This window comes from Triplophysa rosa, linkage group LG6 (genome assembly GCF_024868665.1).
Source record: "Triplophysa rosa linkage group LG6, Trosa_1v2, whole genome shotgun sequence".
In the NCBI taxonomy this organism is placed as follows: Eukaryota; Metazoa; Chordata; class Actinopteri; order Cypriniformes; family Nemacheilidae; genus Triplophysa; species Triplophysa rosa.
Window position 1 is genome coordinate 8,055,661 of NC_079895.1, and position 14,827 is coordinate 8,070,487.

General features: G+C 39.1%; 1 protein-coding gene across 2 annotated transcripts; it reads left to right on the forward strand.

Moving 5' to 3' along the window:
* The first annotated feature begins 16 nt into the window (after positions 1–16).
* appb (amyloid beta (A4) precursor protein b) lies at positions 17–14,812 on the forward strand. Of its 2 annotated transcripts, XM_057336996.1 has the most exons (17): positions 17–253; positions 4,287–4,454; positions 4,794–4,923; positions 5,202–5,314; positions 5,518–5,708; positions 6,033–6,280; positions 6,629–6,799; positions 8,940–9,073; positions 9,777–9,851; positions 10,083–10,241; positions 10,316–10,444; positions 10,531–10,630; positions 11,086–11,289; positions 12,193–12,246; positions 12,337–12,407; positions 12,867–13,013; positions 13,095–14,812. In XM_057336996.1, the coding sequence occupies exons 1-17, from the start codon at positions 197–199 to the stop codon at positions 13,194–13,196; spliced, it is 2,253 nt and encodes a 750-aa protein (XP_057192979.1). In that variant the 5' UTR covers positions 17–196; the 3' UTR covers positions 13,197–14,812. The 2 variants fall into 2 exon arrangements, with proteins under 2 accessions (XP_057192979.1, XP_057192980.1); XM_057336997.1 differs by lacking the exon at positions 6,629–6,799 and having other exon boundaries at positions 21–253; positions 13,095–14,808.
* Positions 14,813–14,827: the final 15 nt, after the last annotated feature.

The window sequence follows — 14,827 nt, forward strand, 5'->3', positions numbered from 1 at the left end:
CTGTCCTCCTCCACTGTCTCCAGACGTCTGGTCAGCTGACTTTCACTGGAGCAGCTGTGTGCAGTCGGTCGCTCTCCGTCTATCGCGCATTCTCATAAAGCAAACCAGCACACACAGACGATAGGGGATCGGAGCCGAAAATCCCGACGCAAGACCCTGATCCGCTCAGGACATTTATCCATCAGGAAACGCGGCCATGGATCGTACGGTATTCCTGCTGTTAATGCTGACGACGTTGGCGCTCGCCATCGAGGTAAGAATGGACGGCCTGGGAGCTAGGGAAAAAAAACGCAAATCGAGAGATGCAGACAGACATTTTGAGCGCTGCGTGATTTAGTGGCGTAGTCCAGCTCCATCACAGTTTTCTCGGTGATGTGGTGTCTATAGCCCGGTGGTTTTTATTTAGCAATAAGGCTTTTGAAAGCAATTTTATTAAGCGTTGGGTGGGGGCTTCTGGTGCAGCATGGATGGCCAGGTTTACATTAGCCTATTTAATGGGCATAAGGACGAACTGTACAGTGACTGGATTCATACGCAGAAAACAAGGCATCATTCTTGCTTTTTTATGCCACATATGCAAAGAAAGGGAATAATTGCAAATGTCCAAATGCTCTTCAAAGAAAAACACTGTAGCCTCACATAACAGAGAGAAACGTGGCATTGTATCTTTGTAAAGATCTGCACGGTGGTAGTGATCTGGTGATGCTATGCGCCTGTACAGTATGTTCTTTAGATAATCTAAATATGGACTAGAGGAATATAAACGACGTTTGCCTGACATGCAGATGCGGATGAAAGCATGTAAACATCAGTGACTGACAGCTCTTGAAAAGTGACAAGGGGTCATTTGTTAAACAACGCAATGCTTCACAACAAGCCAGACTACAGATATTTTCAATGCACAAAAGGAAAGAATTATAAACCTTTGGTCGACCCGCAACATTGCAGAGCTCCATGCGCTCCATGCTGGGTGAATAAATGCTGTGGCAGCAATCCACCGGAGGCCCTCTTGAACCTTCTAGCATCAGAAGAAAAACTCGTTCCTTTGCGATGACTTTTGCGTAACTGATATGCATACACGTGTTTTATAAAGAAATCTGTTGTTTTAAATCGACCTTGCTACAAGCGGAACGTGGGAATGGTTCGTGCTCAGGGGGTTTCGTGAGGAGTATTAAAAAAGATATTGGTTGACAGAAGCAAGATGGCGTCAGCTGACTGCGGCGTTTCATTCTTTTTTTATCCAAACGCCAATGCAAAGGCACTTTATACCACTGCCTTCAAAAACGGGCTATGAAGCGCGTAATGGGTGCCCTTTCAAACAAATGCTCTGTGAAAGGATGCTTAATCTGCGGAAATGCTCATCGTAAACCACACATTGTCAAAATAGTATATGACTAAATGAGAGATTTGCAATTTGTAACCCACTTATTTAACCTACTGATTTTTGTCGTTTGTGTTGCAATGAAGCAATAAACGTTAAACAGACAAATTATAATAAAACAGGATAGTGCTTAGATATAAGGACCAAATGTTGGGTTTTGAATCATTTGTACCTACAATAGCTTAGTTAACGGGTTATCAATGCAATAGCTGATAAACTTTTTATCAAATATTTCCTGATAACAAAGGTGTAATGTTTTTATTATTTGTGTCAGGAGGGATTAAAAATAGATGGCAAGTAAAGGGCCTTTTGGAGCCCTGGTTAGCTTGTTGGTGTCTCCAGTTTTATGCATGTTTGTGTATGAGCAAGTTATCATGTTTTAAATGGTTTTCAAAAATACATTTCAAAAGGTAATATTTAAGAATTTTGGTAAAAGACAACAGGTGAATTTTGATTTTCAAATGGACAGTCTTTTCATGTCATGCTTTTAACTCTTTAGTAACACCTTATACTTATTGTTCGCACAGATGCTTGCTTATTCATAGGATGTTATTCTATGACCTTTAAGAGGTGTTTTTGCAATGTGGCCCCCTTAAAGCAAGTGGCTAAAAACTTCTAAATACAGTATAAGGTTTATGATAATAATATAAATAGGGACATAAGGCCCTCAGGAGATATTCATTAAATGTGTCACTTGTATGTTGCGTGCCAAAATAAGCTTCGAGTGTTTGTGTTATCACCTCTTTACTAGTCACCATAACCATGAACAAGCTGTTTCCCTGAATGGTCTCATGCTCGGTTTAGTTATAATGGGTAAATCTGCTTTCAGTCAGCCTCCAACTGCAAAGAGCTCCCTCTGTTTGAAATGGAAATGTCAGTGGAACATGTAAACACTGTTAACGTTTTAAATGATATCTTCTGAGTGCAAAATAACTACTTTATCTTAAAAGATTTAAGGGATACTTTACTACCAAATCAAAATTTCCACATGTTTTACTCACCCTCAAGGCATCCTAACTAAATATGGTTTTCTTCTTGAAGAAAAATGCAGTCGGAGTTAAATACCACGTATCATTTTACTTCCAAGAGGTTGAATGAGAGTGAATGGGTGTTGACTTTTTGAAGCTCCAAAAAGTGCATCCATCGATCAAAGAACTGCTCGACACGGCTCCGTAGCCTTAACAAGGGTCTTCTGAAGGGAATCAATGTGTTTGTTTAAGAGAAATATCCATGTTAATAGCGCTATTCAGAATCAGCTTTATTAACTAAGCTATTAACGTTGATGTCTAGCTTCCGTCATCTCTCGAATGTGCATGAGCCAGAGGCTTGTTTTTCCGGCAAAAAATGCAGCTTTCGTCACCGGAACTTACTATTATAACTCCGACTGCATTATTCTTCAAGAAGAAAAATATATTCAGTTAGGATGCCTTGAGGGTGAGTAAAACATGGGGAAATTTTGATTTGGTAGTAAAGTATCCCTTTAAGCCAGTTGTTAAGTTAGGCTACAGTAAATGGCTGTTTGCACTGCAGCATGTTTCAATAGATCTAATGTTGATCTTGAGGTGCTGTGACACTGTTTTGGGAATTGATATTCGCAAATGGTTAGCTTTCACAAATGTCAATGTTAAAGCATTTTATTAGGTGAATACAGAGGGTCTGAGCTGAAGAATCCCATTTTCAAGAACCATTGTAAATCTCTAGCAGATATGCAAAGGTTTATATTACTGATATAAAGGTTTATAAAGGATTATATTGTGTCGAACACGTTTGTTCTGAAGAACTAACTACTGTAGTGTGGCTAATTACAGTTTTCTGTCTAAAAGGACCAACATAGAGATGTTTTTTATTCCTCTAACCACCAATTTATTTGTTAAAAGCTTTGTTAAAATAAATAAATAAATTCTAAACAAATGAACAATTCATCATTTATTCGTCCCTTTATCCATGTAATGGGGAATATTCCAGACAGCTTTTTATAGCAGCACTTCCACTGATTGTTATCAGGACAAAAGAGGGAAAACACAACAGTCCCATAATTCCTCACCCTGATTTCAACAGAGTGGGTGGGTCTGGTAGTAGGGGAACGTTTGTGACAGTCAGGGTCGAGGCCAGGCCAAAGAAACACAAGAGAGGACAGCCATTATTGTCTCTTTCTCTCTCTCTCTCTTTCTAAAATATAAATGTTTTATACCCAGCTCATCCTTGATTCTCATTCATTCATTTCTATCATTTTTAGTATCTCTTTTCATTTCCACTTCACTTTAAGAGATTAGAATTAAGGCTTTACCACTTATCTGAATATGGCTGAATTCATATTTAACATTACATAACTGACATTGTGGCTCTTTAGCTGATTGATGTTTATGCATTACTTGCATACCATGAAGTTTGTTAACATGAAGTTATATTGAATTTGAGTTGCCAGTGTGTTTCTGACAGTGTGGCAAAATAAGTCACATGGTTTTGATTATCGGGGTTTTATACCAGTGGAGATACACTGAATATCCATAAGATATTTGCGTCATAATCTAACCAACTGTTTTAATTCATTTCAGACACAAAAGATGGATTTTATCATACTGATTTTGAAAGTCTGTTGTACTGACCAACTATTCAATAGTTCAAAAGACAAAATTAGACCGCATATATCAGTTATCTCCATAAATTGCTTGTTTTTCTGTCAAAATCAAACACAGTTGGCCTTGAATGTTGGAAGGCCATTCTCAGATACTTGGCTAAAAGATTTGTTTGGATTTGTTACCAGTGGTCTGCTAATTAAAGCCTAGAATATAACACATTCATCATACTTTTATCTAGCCGCATTATGAGATATTATCTTTCTCATGGACGTCAGTGTGTTGCATGATTGGTTCCTCATGTTTCTCACTGATTGTGCTGTTGGCAGGTGCCGTCGGATGACTCAGTGGGCTTGTTGGCGGAGCCCCAGGTGGCCATGTTCTGTGGGAAATTCAACATGCACATCAACGTCCAGAGTGGCAAGTGGGAACCAGATCCGACTGGCACCAAGAGCTGCATTGGCACCAAAGAGGGCATCCTTCATTACTGCCAAGAGGTAATGATAGAAAAAAGACATATACAAAGAAGACAAATTAATTGTAATGGGTTCTGCTATGGTATGAGTGGTGGCTGTCAATAGCTGACACAGATTATAAATCATTGCATTGTGATTACTGTAGGAATTACAGGTCAGTTATATAATGACAGTTAATGTAATTATTAACCAAGGTGCTTCTGAATAATACAAAACATTTTGAGTTTATTGAAATGCAAAGTGGTGGATGCCTGTTTTAATGTTGATATGATTTTTGAATGAGATTTGGTTAATAGGGTTTGCAAATAGCATTTGATGATGACATCATCTATAACCGGTGATCTTACATGACACCCATAGGTTTACCCAGACCTGCAGATTACAAATGTAGTGGAGGCCAACCTGCCTGTTAGCATCCAGAACTGGTGTAAAATGGGTCGACGCCAATGCCGCAGTCACACGCGCATTGTGGTTCCCTACCGCTGCCTGGGTATGTGTGTCTATATGTATTTGTGTATTTACATAACTACTTTTGCCAGTCTCTGGGTATTAACCTGGATTTCTAGGACATTAGAGTAATGCATTTATAATGGCTGATTTTGTTCCACTCTTCTCCATCAGATAAGATGAGATTTATTAAAAAAGAATAATGCTATCTACATTTTCTCAAGGTTTTTTTCCCCTGAAAGATGCATATCGGCAGACATGTTTTTAAGCACCTAGTGAATGCATGAGTAAGCGTCGCGCATGTTTGTGTGTTTGTGTTAGTTGGGGAGTTTGTAAGCGACGCCCTGCTCGTCCCAGATAAGTGCAAGTTCCTGCACCAGGAGCGCATGGACATGTGCGAGAGTCACCTGCATTGGCACACAGTGGCCAAAGAGGTCAGAGGTCACCACGCATGACACTTCCTGGCACCCATCTTTTCACATTTTTACACATATTTTCAAATTTCATTGCAGTCCCACTACGAGTGAATAGAATGTGTAATTTATTTTGGATTCCACTTATAACTCTATGCTGACTCAGCATCTTTCTCCTCTCTCGCTTTCTGGCTCTTTCGTTCCCTGCGGCTGTGCCTCTGCAGTCCTGTGGCGATCGCTCCATGAATCTTCACGACTATGGTATGCTTCTGCCATGTGGCATCGACCGTTTCCGCGGCGTTGAGTTTGTTTGCTGTCCTATGGAGGAGCAGAAGGAGACGGACAGCGAGGAGCAGGAGGAGGCCAACTCGGATGTATGGTGGGGCGGCGCGGGGGCCGAGAACACTGACAGCAGGTAAACAAACGTGATTTTTTTAGCAGGCATGGTAACGGAAATTACTTTCAGTTTCGTTTGAGAACAAAGAGAGATTTGACTACGTCCTCCGTAGACTCTCATGGGAGAGGGCGGTTGCTGCTGAGGTCTTTTGTTGAATGTTTTGTTTCCAAGGTAATGATTTTAAAAAGCTCTTATGTTGCACATGGTAGTTTATACATTTTAGCCTGCAAATATTTTAGTTGTAAGTCTATAAGGAGGAAAGGAATGAGTTTTGTACTTTTGGAACCTATTCTAAAGTCTTGATACGTCTTGATTTATGTTGCAATATCTTTATCATCACAGTGTGCTGAGAGAGCAAGCCACAACCAAGCCTGAACCTGCCATGACCGAGGATGATGAGGATATGAATAATGAGGAACAGGAGACCTGGGACAACGATGAGGATGGTGACGGCGAAGATGATGAAGATGAGGACGATGACAATAACGAAGACACCACAGAAGAACAAGACACCAGTGAGCAGACCGCCAATGTTGCCATGACGACCACCACCACTACCACAACAGAGTCTATAGAGGAGGTTGTGCGAGGTGAGATTTGTTTGAGCAGTGTCATTTTACAGGAAGATCTCATTCAAATTGACAAAGTACTTGGTTTGTATTTACAGTACACATAGTGGAATAACACTGTAGACATGTATAATCTTAAAAGCTTAGGAAGGACATTTTCGTGTTCATGTACTAAAACCCTTGCTTCACTTGCGAATACCAATGAGTTCACACTGCATGTAAAGGTGTGTTAAGCATCATTACACAGTTCCTGAAAACACACAGATTTTATCTTCATTGGAGCAGGTACATTTGCTTTACAGTAAGCAAACTGTGAAACATGATCATCTGACCGTGTAAATAAATCCACTGAGTGTCTCTCCCCATCAGCGGTGTGCTGGGCCCCCGCTCGGACGGGGCCGTGCCTTGCCAAGCTTCCCCGTTGGTATTTTGTGGCAGAGACAGGCCAATGCACCCCTTTCACCTTCGGGGGCTGCGGTGGAAACCGTAATAACTTTGAATCAGAGGAGTACTGCATGGCTGTCTGCAGCAGCAGCGTCTGTAAGTCCAGGCGTCTCCCGATAGGACGTTCATCTCTCCGCTAACCAGCACATCCTCTCTTTCTCGCTCACGCTGCTTTAATTGTGCTAAACTCGCAAGCTCGCCTCAGCAGATGGCTGGATGCCTAGCCCGCATGGATTATAGGTCCTGTGAGGTGATCATGCAGACAGTTTATCTAGTTTGTTCCGTTTTACTTTCTGGAAGCTTTACAGAACACACTGGAACTTTTCCATAACTCTCTGTCAGTGTTTTTCTTTCACTGAAAACTTTTTTTTCTTTCTTTCACTATTACTGCATCAATAAATGCTCATTTAAATGCTGATAAATGAATTAAAAAAATGAATAAAATAATAAACATGATAATAAAATTTTAGAGCCGAATGTAAAGTTTGCCTCTATATCGCCATCTCTGGTTGAAATATGAAATTACGTGGTTACTTTACGTGGTTACTCTACGTGGATTGAAGCTGAATGAAGTCAAACTGACATTTCCAGTCAAATCGAACGAATAGCTTAAATTACAAATTATTATTATAAGATTACCATTGTTAAATGATAACTATGACATGGTTTGGTTCTTTGTAATTTACCTCTTTGTAATTATTGAAATGATATCTGATTCACGTACCGAACTGAACCAAAAATAATGATATATGTGACACTGAACTACAAAACCAGTAGAACAGGAACATTTTATTTAATACCCAAAAATACATAGATTTTTCTTTTATGCCAAAGATCATTAGCATAATAAGTAAAGATCATGTTCCATGAAGATATTTTGTAACTTTTCTACCGTAAATAGATTCAAACTTGAGCTTTTATGAGTAATATGCTATGTTAAGGACTTCATTTGGACAACTTTAAAGGCGATTTTCTCCCATTTTTTTCTTTTTTTGCACCCTCAGATTCCAGATTTTCAAATAATTGTATATCGGCCAAATATCCTATCCTAACAAACCATACATCAATGGAAAGCTTGAGACTGGTTTTGTTGTCCAGGGTCACATATGAGTAAATAATGAGAATAGTGAAAATGAGTTGAAGATTAAGAATCACATTTACATTGTGTTACAAACACTGCTTTTCATTCTGTAGTTCTGTCAGTTTATGTTGTGGTAAACACCTTGAGATTTTGAGCCGACACTGACTAGTATGATGGCGAGAACGTTTGCTTGTGTCTGTATTTTGTCTGTCGTTTGTCTGTTCTGACCTTCTGAGAGTACCTGCATTTCAGGAAGTTCACTTCTTAACCTGCTGAATACTGCAGTACTGTATGTGCCTCCCCCGCTCTCTCTCTATCTCCGTTTCTCTGTTTATCACTGTGTGTGGGTTAGTGATCCGCACTGTCGTCTCTGTTCAGACCAGTCTGTGGCAGTGGTTCAGTGGGCAGTTTCTGCTCGGTTAAGCACAATGCTGGGCTCTTTGGGAAAGTGACAAGCAGAGCAGCCCTCATCCTGACAGGGCATATTCCTCACAGCCGGTCTGGCTGCTCCCGCATGCTGGCTGTCAGACACTGTAACAGCAGCCTTGCTGAATACACCCCCCCCCCAAACACACACGAACAAATATACTTAGACACCTATGTGAAAATGTAATGACAGTCATTACGTTTTTACATTATGAATATCAAACCAACAGGCTTTTATTTTTAAGAAAGATGGCACAAGCTTTTCAAACATTTCATGAAGAATGTATATGAGGTTTAAAATGTTAAAACAATAAATATAATAAACTGTTTAAAAACTTGGAATATGTCTGTAGTTGGTCAACATAAAAACTGAATTGCTTTGATTTACTTTCCTAATACACGTAGCTTTGGGTAATATGATTATATAAAGCATTTGTTTGTAAAAATTGATTTATTGTACTGTTTAATGCAGTGATATTTATACAGCATTCAGTGGGGCTGGTGTCCAAATACTTAGTCACTTTGTATAAACAGAAACCAAACAACCAGTGTTCATAGATGGTCTTCAAGCATGAAGTCTTTCAACTCTCTTGGCAAAAGCATTCTCAAACACGTTACTCTCTTTGCTAACCTACTTTAGCACCCAAACTAACTATTCTTTCCCTGAAGGAAATTTCTCTCTTTACCATACGGGAGATTCCAAGTCATTAAAATGCCCCCTCTCTCCAGTGCCCACCATGGCCCCGAGCCCTGCTGATGCTGTTGATCGCTACCTGGAAGCTCCGGGAGATATGAATGAGCACACCCGCTTTCAGAAAGCAAAGGAGAGCCTGGAGGCTAAACACAGAGACAAGATGTCAGAGGTGGGATCATGGGTGTTTTAATGTAGTGCTGCTATATTTGCAATGGTGGCACAGAAATATCCTTTATGAAAATGTAATGTGGTAGAAGTAGGGCTGTAAAAATATCAAAAAATCATATAATATAACTTTCAGGTTGTATTTAGGCATTTATGCATAGTTTTTTTATTTGTCACATGGTACTTTTCTGTTCAATCAGTAATAAGATTCAACAAAGCCATGCTTTCCAGTTTTTACAACTGTATTTTTGTACTTTTTACAAGAATATTGTAAAAAATGAATGCGCATACTGACCATTTTAAAGTATTTTTAGTTTTTCTGAATTTACTTTTTATAGGTATGTGTTTAGGTAAAATGATCATTTTTGTTTCATTATGTGAACTACTAAAAATATTTCTCCCAACTTTCAAATTAAAAAAACGTCTATTTGCAGAAAATGAAAACTCGAGAAACAGGTCAAAATAACAAAATAATAAATAGAAAAGATGCTCTGTATTTTTTCAGACCTCAAATACTGCAAAGAAAACAAGTTCATATTCACTTTTTAAGCAATACAACAGAAATATTTGTACATGTATTTAGGAAAAGTAAAAAAAACAAATCTTTATGTGATAACCTGGACTATATCATAATGTCTGGTAATACCATAGTATACAGTATTTTAAGCGTTAAGAATTCAGTTGTTGATTCTTCATTTCTTTTTTAGGTGATGAGAGAATGGGAGGAGGCAGAGAGGCAGGCCAAAAATCTTCCTCGTGCCGATAAGAAAACCATAATTCAGGTGAGCCGTCAGCTATTATGATCGATGTGAATAAAATATGTCAGATGCTGACTTATAACAGGTTTTATTGTTAATATCATGTAGTGGTTTCTGACATGGTTATACAAAAACACTTAACAGGGTTGAGGTTTAAGTGCATTTAAGTGTAGAGGTAAAGTATACAGTTAGAATTAAATTGGGGATGAAGTCATTGTGCTTTATTCTTTCCTGCGTGTGTGCCTGTTTCTTTAGCGCTTCCAGGAGAGGGTGGAGACTTTGGAGAAGGAGGCGGCCAGTGAGAGACAGCAGCTGGTGGAGACTCATATGGCACGAGTGGAAGCTCTCCTGAATGACCGTCGCCGCCAGACCCTGGAAAGCTACCTTAGCGCTCTGCAATCTGACCAGCCACGGGTATACACACACTAATACGCAACCATTGACATTATAGTCTGCGCACATATTTCAGGTGTGTGGTTTTTATTTAGCCCCGCCAGATCCTCAGTCTGTTGAAGAAGTACATACGCGCCGAGCAAAAAGACAGACAGCACACCCTCAAACACTTCGAGCATGTGCGGGAGGTGGATCCCAAGAAGGCATCCCAGATTCGCCCCTTTGTAAGCTTCTCTGTTTTTTTTGCTTACATTATAGATTATTTGACAGAAAATGTACATAAATTCAGTTTGACCCCCTGTGGTTACAGGTGATGACCCACTTGCGTGTCATTGAAGAACGTATGAACCAATCCTTGAGCTATCTCTACAAGGTTCCACAAGTGGCTAGTGAAATTCAGGACCAAGTGGGTGAGTCCAGAATGGTTTGTTAAAGTTATTTTTCGGTCGTCATTTACTCACCCTCTTTTTATTTTAAACCCATACAACTTTCTTTATTTTGCAGAACACAAAAGAAGATATTTTGAAGAATATTGGTAACTGAATAACGGCGGTACCCATTCACATCTATCGTATGGACACAAAACCAATGCAAGTGAATGGGTACCGCCGTTGTTCAGTTGTCTTCTTTTGTGTTCTGCAGACCATACAGGTTTGAAATGAGGGTGAGTAAATGATGACAGAATTTTCATTTTAGGGTGAACTATCCCTTTAAGTTGGCTAGACAAATAAGTAACCACATAGCAAATACATAGGAACTCATAACATCCTAGAAATGTTTTGCCAACAACCCAGAATACTAAAGCAATGCCCTATCATTCATTTCAAACTTAGAATTTATGGGATACTATGGTCTCTTTCTCCAGCACTGCTGGTGCAGCGTGACCAGGCAGAAGTCACCCAGCAGCTCTCCTCCCTCCAGAGTAAGATGAGGGTAAGCTATGGGAACGACGCCCTGATGCCGGACCTGCCTGATAGCACCACTCCCCTGGACAACCTGCCACCAGAGCAAGATGGCCTGGGCTTCATCCATCCCGAAAGCTTCAACCAGGCCAACACTGACAACCATGGTAAACATTTACTATCAAAACTGGAGATGACAAAAGCTTCAAGATCGTGATGACCACAAACCGATACTGAGCATGATATGAAGCTATCTGAAGGAGCTTATTTTGGTATTTTGACTAGCTCACTGTACATTATCCCAAATACTACTAAAGGCAGCAGGCTACTTCATAAATGTACGTAAATTGATTTTTAGTCAAATTATTAGAAAATAATTCTATTGTTTTTTAATGTCTGGAGAAATACTAGAAATTTGTATTTTTATAAGTAATTTATTCAGTTTAGTGGTCATCATATAAAACACTTTGTGATGGGTCATTCTGTGGTCAGTAAAGTACTCCAGAGACCCATATAATCCATATTTAAAATCAGTGTTGGGTGTAACTAGTTACTAAGTAATTAGTTACTGTAATTTAATTACTTTTCCCTTGGAAAAGTAAAGTAAGGGATTACTCTTATTTTTTCTGTAATTTAATTAGTTACTTCTGATGTAATTAAACTAAATACTTTGTGTAATATGTGTGTGCAATAGTGGAATTGACATCAAAATTCAAAGTCTAACTTTAAAATCCTTGCTTTAATGTATAATTCTCACAATTGTAATACTTTGGTCAGTTAATAAGAGTACTTAATATTATTTATTTGAATGAATTAAAAGAGCCCTTTCATGTCTATCCTTGAATCACTTAACTCATCAAGGTTGATGTAGGATATAGAAAGTAATTAGTAATAAGTAACTAAATACTTTTTGGAGAGAGTAATTTGTACAGTAATCTAATTACACTATTGAATATGTAATTAGTAACTAGTAATTAATTACTTTTTCAGAGTAACTTACCCAACACTGTTTAAAATAAAGATTTATGCTTTGGACTGATGGTAGACTGAACAGCTTTTATTTTGTTTAGTTGAACCCGTAGATGCTCGTCCAATTCCAGATAGGGGTCTACCCACAAGACCTGGTAAGCTTGCGCTTTTCATTTCCTGCCTGTTGTTTTCTGTTGACTTTTCTCACATATCTAATGAATCTTTTCACATGCCTGTATTTTCAGAGATTCCAAAAGTTCGTCTGGACATTGAAGAAAGACACAATGCTGGTTATGACGTCCGTGATAAGAGATTGGTACATTCACACATACTTTATACAATGCACGTGCTCTGCCATGTTCATCCCCCTCCCCCCCAAAAAATCTGTCCTCCATTATTCACCCTCATGTCGTTCAATGCCTGTATTTGACTCTTTCATCTTTGAAACACAAAATAAAATATTTTGAGAAATGTTGCGGTGTTCTGCAGGTTTGGAATGACATAAGGGTGTATAAATGATAAAAGTATTCATTTTTGGGTGACCTATCCCTTTAAATACAGACAAAATATATAGATATATTTTTACACCAATTCATGCTTTTTTATGTATCTAATGCAAGGATTGTGATTTGTCAGTGTAATTTGAATCACTTTTTGTTTACCATAAACAATTTGGCACAGTTGGGTTGCTTTCTGTTGAAACCAATGCAGAGCCACATGATTGTACATATTCCACAATGTTGAAAAAAAAATTACTACATTTTTGCTCAAGCAGATGTTCCTTTCGGAAGACATGGGCTCTAACAAGGGAGCTATCATTGGGCTGATGGTGGGCGGAGTTGTGATCGCTACTGTCATTGTCATCACCCTTGTTATGCTGAGGAAGAAGCAGTACACCTCCATTCACCATGGGGTCATTGAGGTGAGACAGAGCACACATACGTCCCTTATCTAATAGTTTGGTTGTAAGTATGCTTTAAATTACCTTGTATTTTTATTTCAGGTGGATGCGGCAGTGACTCCCGAGGAACGTCACCTCACTAAGATGCAGCAGAATGGCTATGAGAACCCCACCTACAAGTTCTTTGAGCAGATGCAGAACTAAAGCACCACTTCACTATCCTGCACTCCCAACCCCAACAACACCATCACCCCACTGCATCAGGACAGACAACACAGACTTATCCCTCACACGCATCATTGGTCAGCTCTGTCACCATGGAGATACGAGTGGCTTCCATCACCTGATCGTTACATCCAACTGAATGAGCGTTGGACTGCACAGAAAATTGATGTGTCAAGTGTTGCCCATCCTGCCATCTGTCAGTCTGATGGTCCATCTGTGCTCTCCCATGCCGTGACATGCTCGCTTCTGTCCATCACAGAACGGTCCGGTGAATCAAGTGTCTTCTGCTGTCTTTATTTAGCTGTTTTCATCTATTCATATTCCTTGTTACTTGCCATCTTCATTCCTGGTCTGTTTTTGCCTCCATGTGTATTTTGAATACACTTTTTAGTTCCTTTTTCCTCCTCTTTCCTGGGCACTCAGATGATGCAGTGCTGTTATTGGCTGTATAAAACGAACCCAACAACCACATCCAGAATAACGTTGCCATTGTTAAACTTTCCATTTCAGGAGTAATGCGTCATTCCACGTTTTTCTGTATAAAAGCAAAAACGACAAAAAAAATCAAAAATGTACAAAACACTTACGGAGATAAGAAATGAATGTCCGTTTTTATTTTGTGTGTAATATGTATTGAACTAAGGCGGAAACTAGCTGTACCTATGTAGTGCATGGCAATTATAACAGAGAGGGATCCAGACACAGACTTTGACCTCTCTCTCGTGTAGAGATTTTAGCTGGATTGTACATTTAAGTGTCTTCTCGTGCTCACATAATTTGAAAAAAGTGAAAAATCTGCTTGGCTTCATCATCAGAGACATGCTTTAATTGAAGTTTTTTGGACCATGCCAGACACACTTGAATGGTTGCATGGGGCTGCAAAAGATGTATGTATTGTATTATGATGTGTAATATTAGCCCACGTTTTAGCATCCTTCACTTTACATTTTTAAAGGGATTACACCCTCAGGAAGTTTTATTCCATGTCGGGATTTGGTAGGGGGTTGGAATTCGAGAAGGGAAAGTGCGATGAGGTGGGAATTTGCTTTAGAAATGTCACAATTTTGGATTGTGTAATTGTTGTCCCGCTTTACCCTTTGTATTCCCCAGTGTCTGTGATATTCACGAACACATTTTGGGACAGAAACACCTTTTTCCCCTGTTGTATCGTTTCACTTAAGGAACTCATCGCACATTAAAGGCCAGAGCAGGTGACCCACAGGAAGAATGTCAGTGTGGACAATAGGTGTGAAATATTAGGTAAAGCAGTTCAGACTGCATTTGTTTGAAATAATCTTTTAAAAGGTATGAAGGAGGAAACAGGAAACTGTTGTAAAATACATCGAGACAGCCATTAAATGATTCAAACATTGTGCAGTTAGTCCACAGTGCACACTGCTCATTATTTTCCTGTATAGAATTATAATATAAAATCTGGTGTTGTGCTGATTAGTGGATACTCTGAAGTGAGTGTCTGTGGTCAGTTGGGAACAGAGAAAGCTTTTTCTGTAACCTTTTCCTTAAGTATGTATTAAAATCATTTGCTTAAAAAAGGGGAAGCTTTCTAAACTGTAACCCGTGAATAAAGTTTTGAATGTACATACAAACTC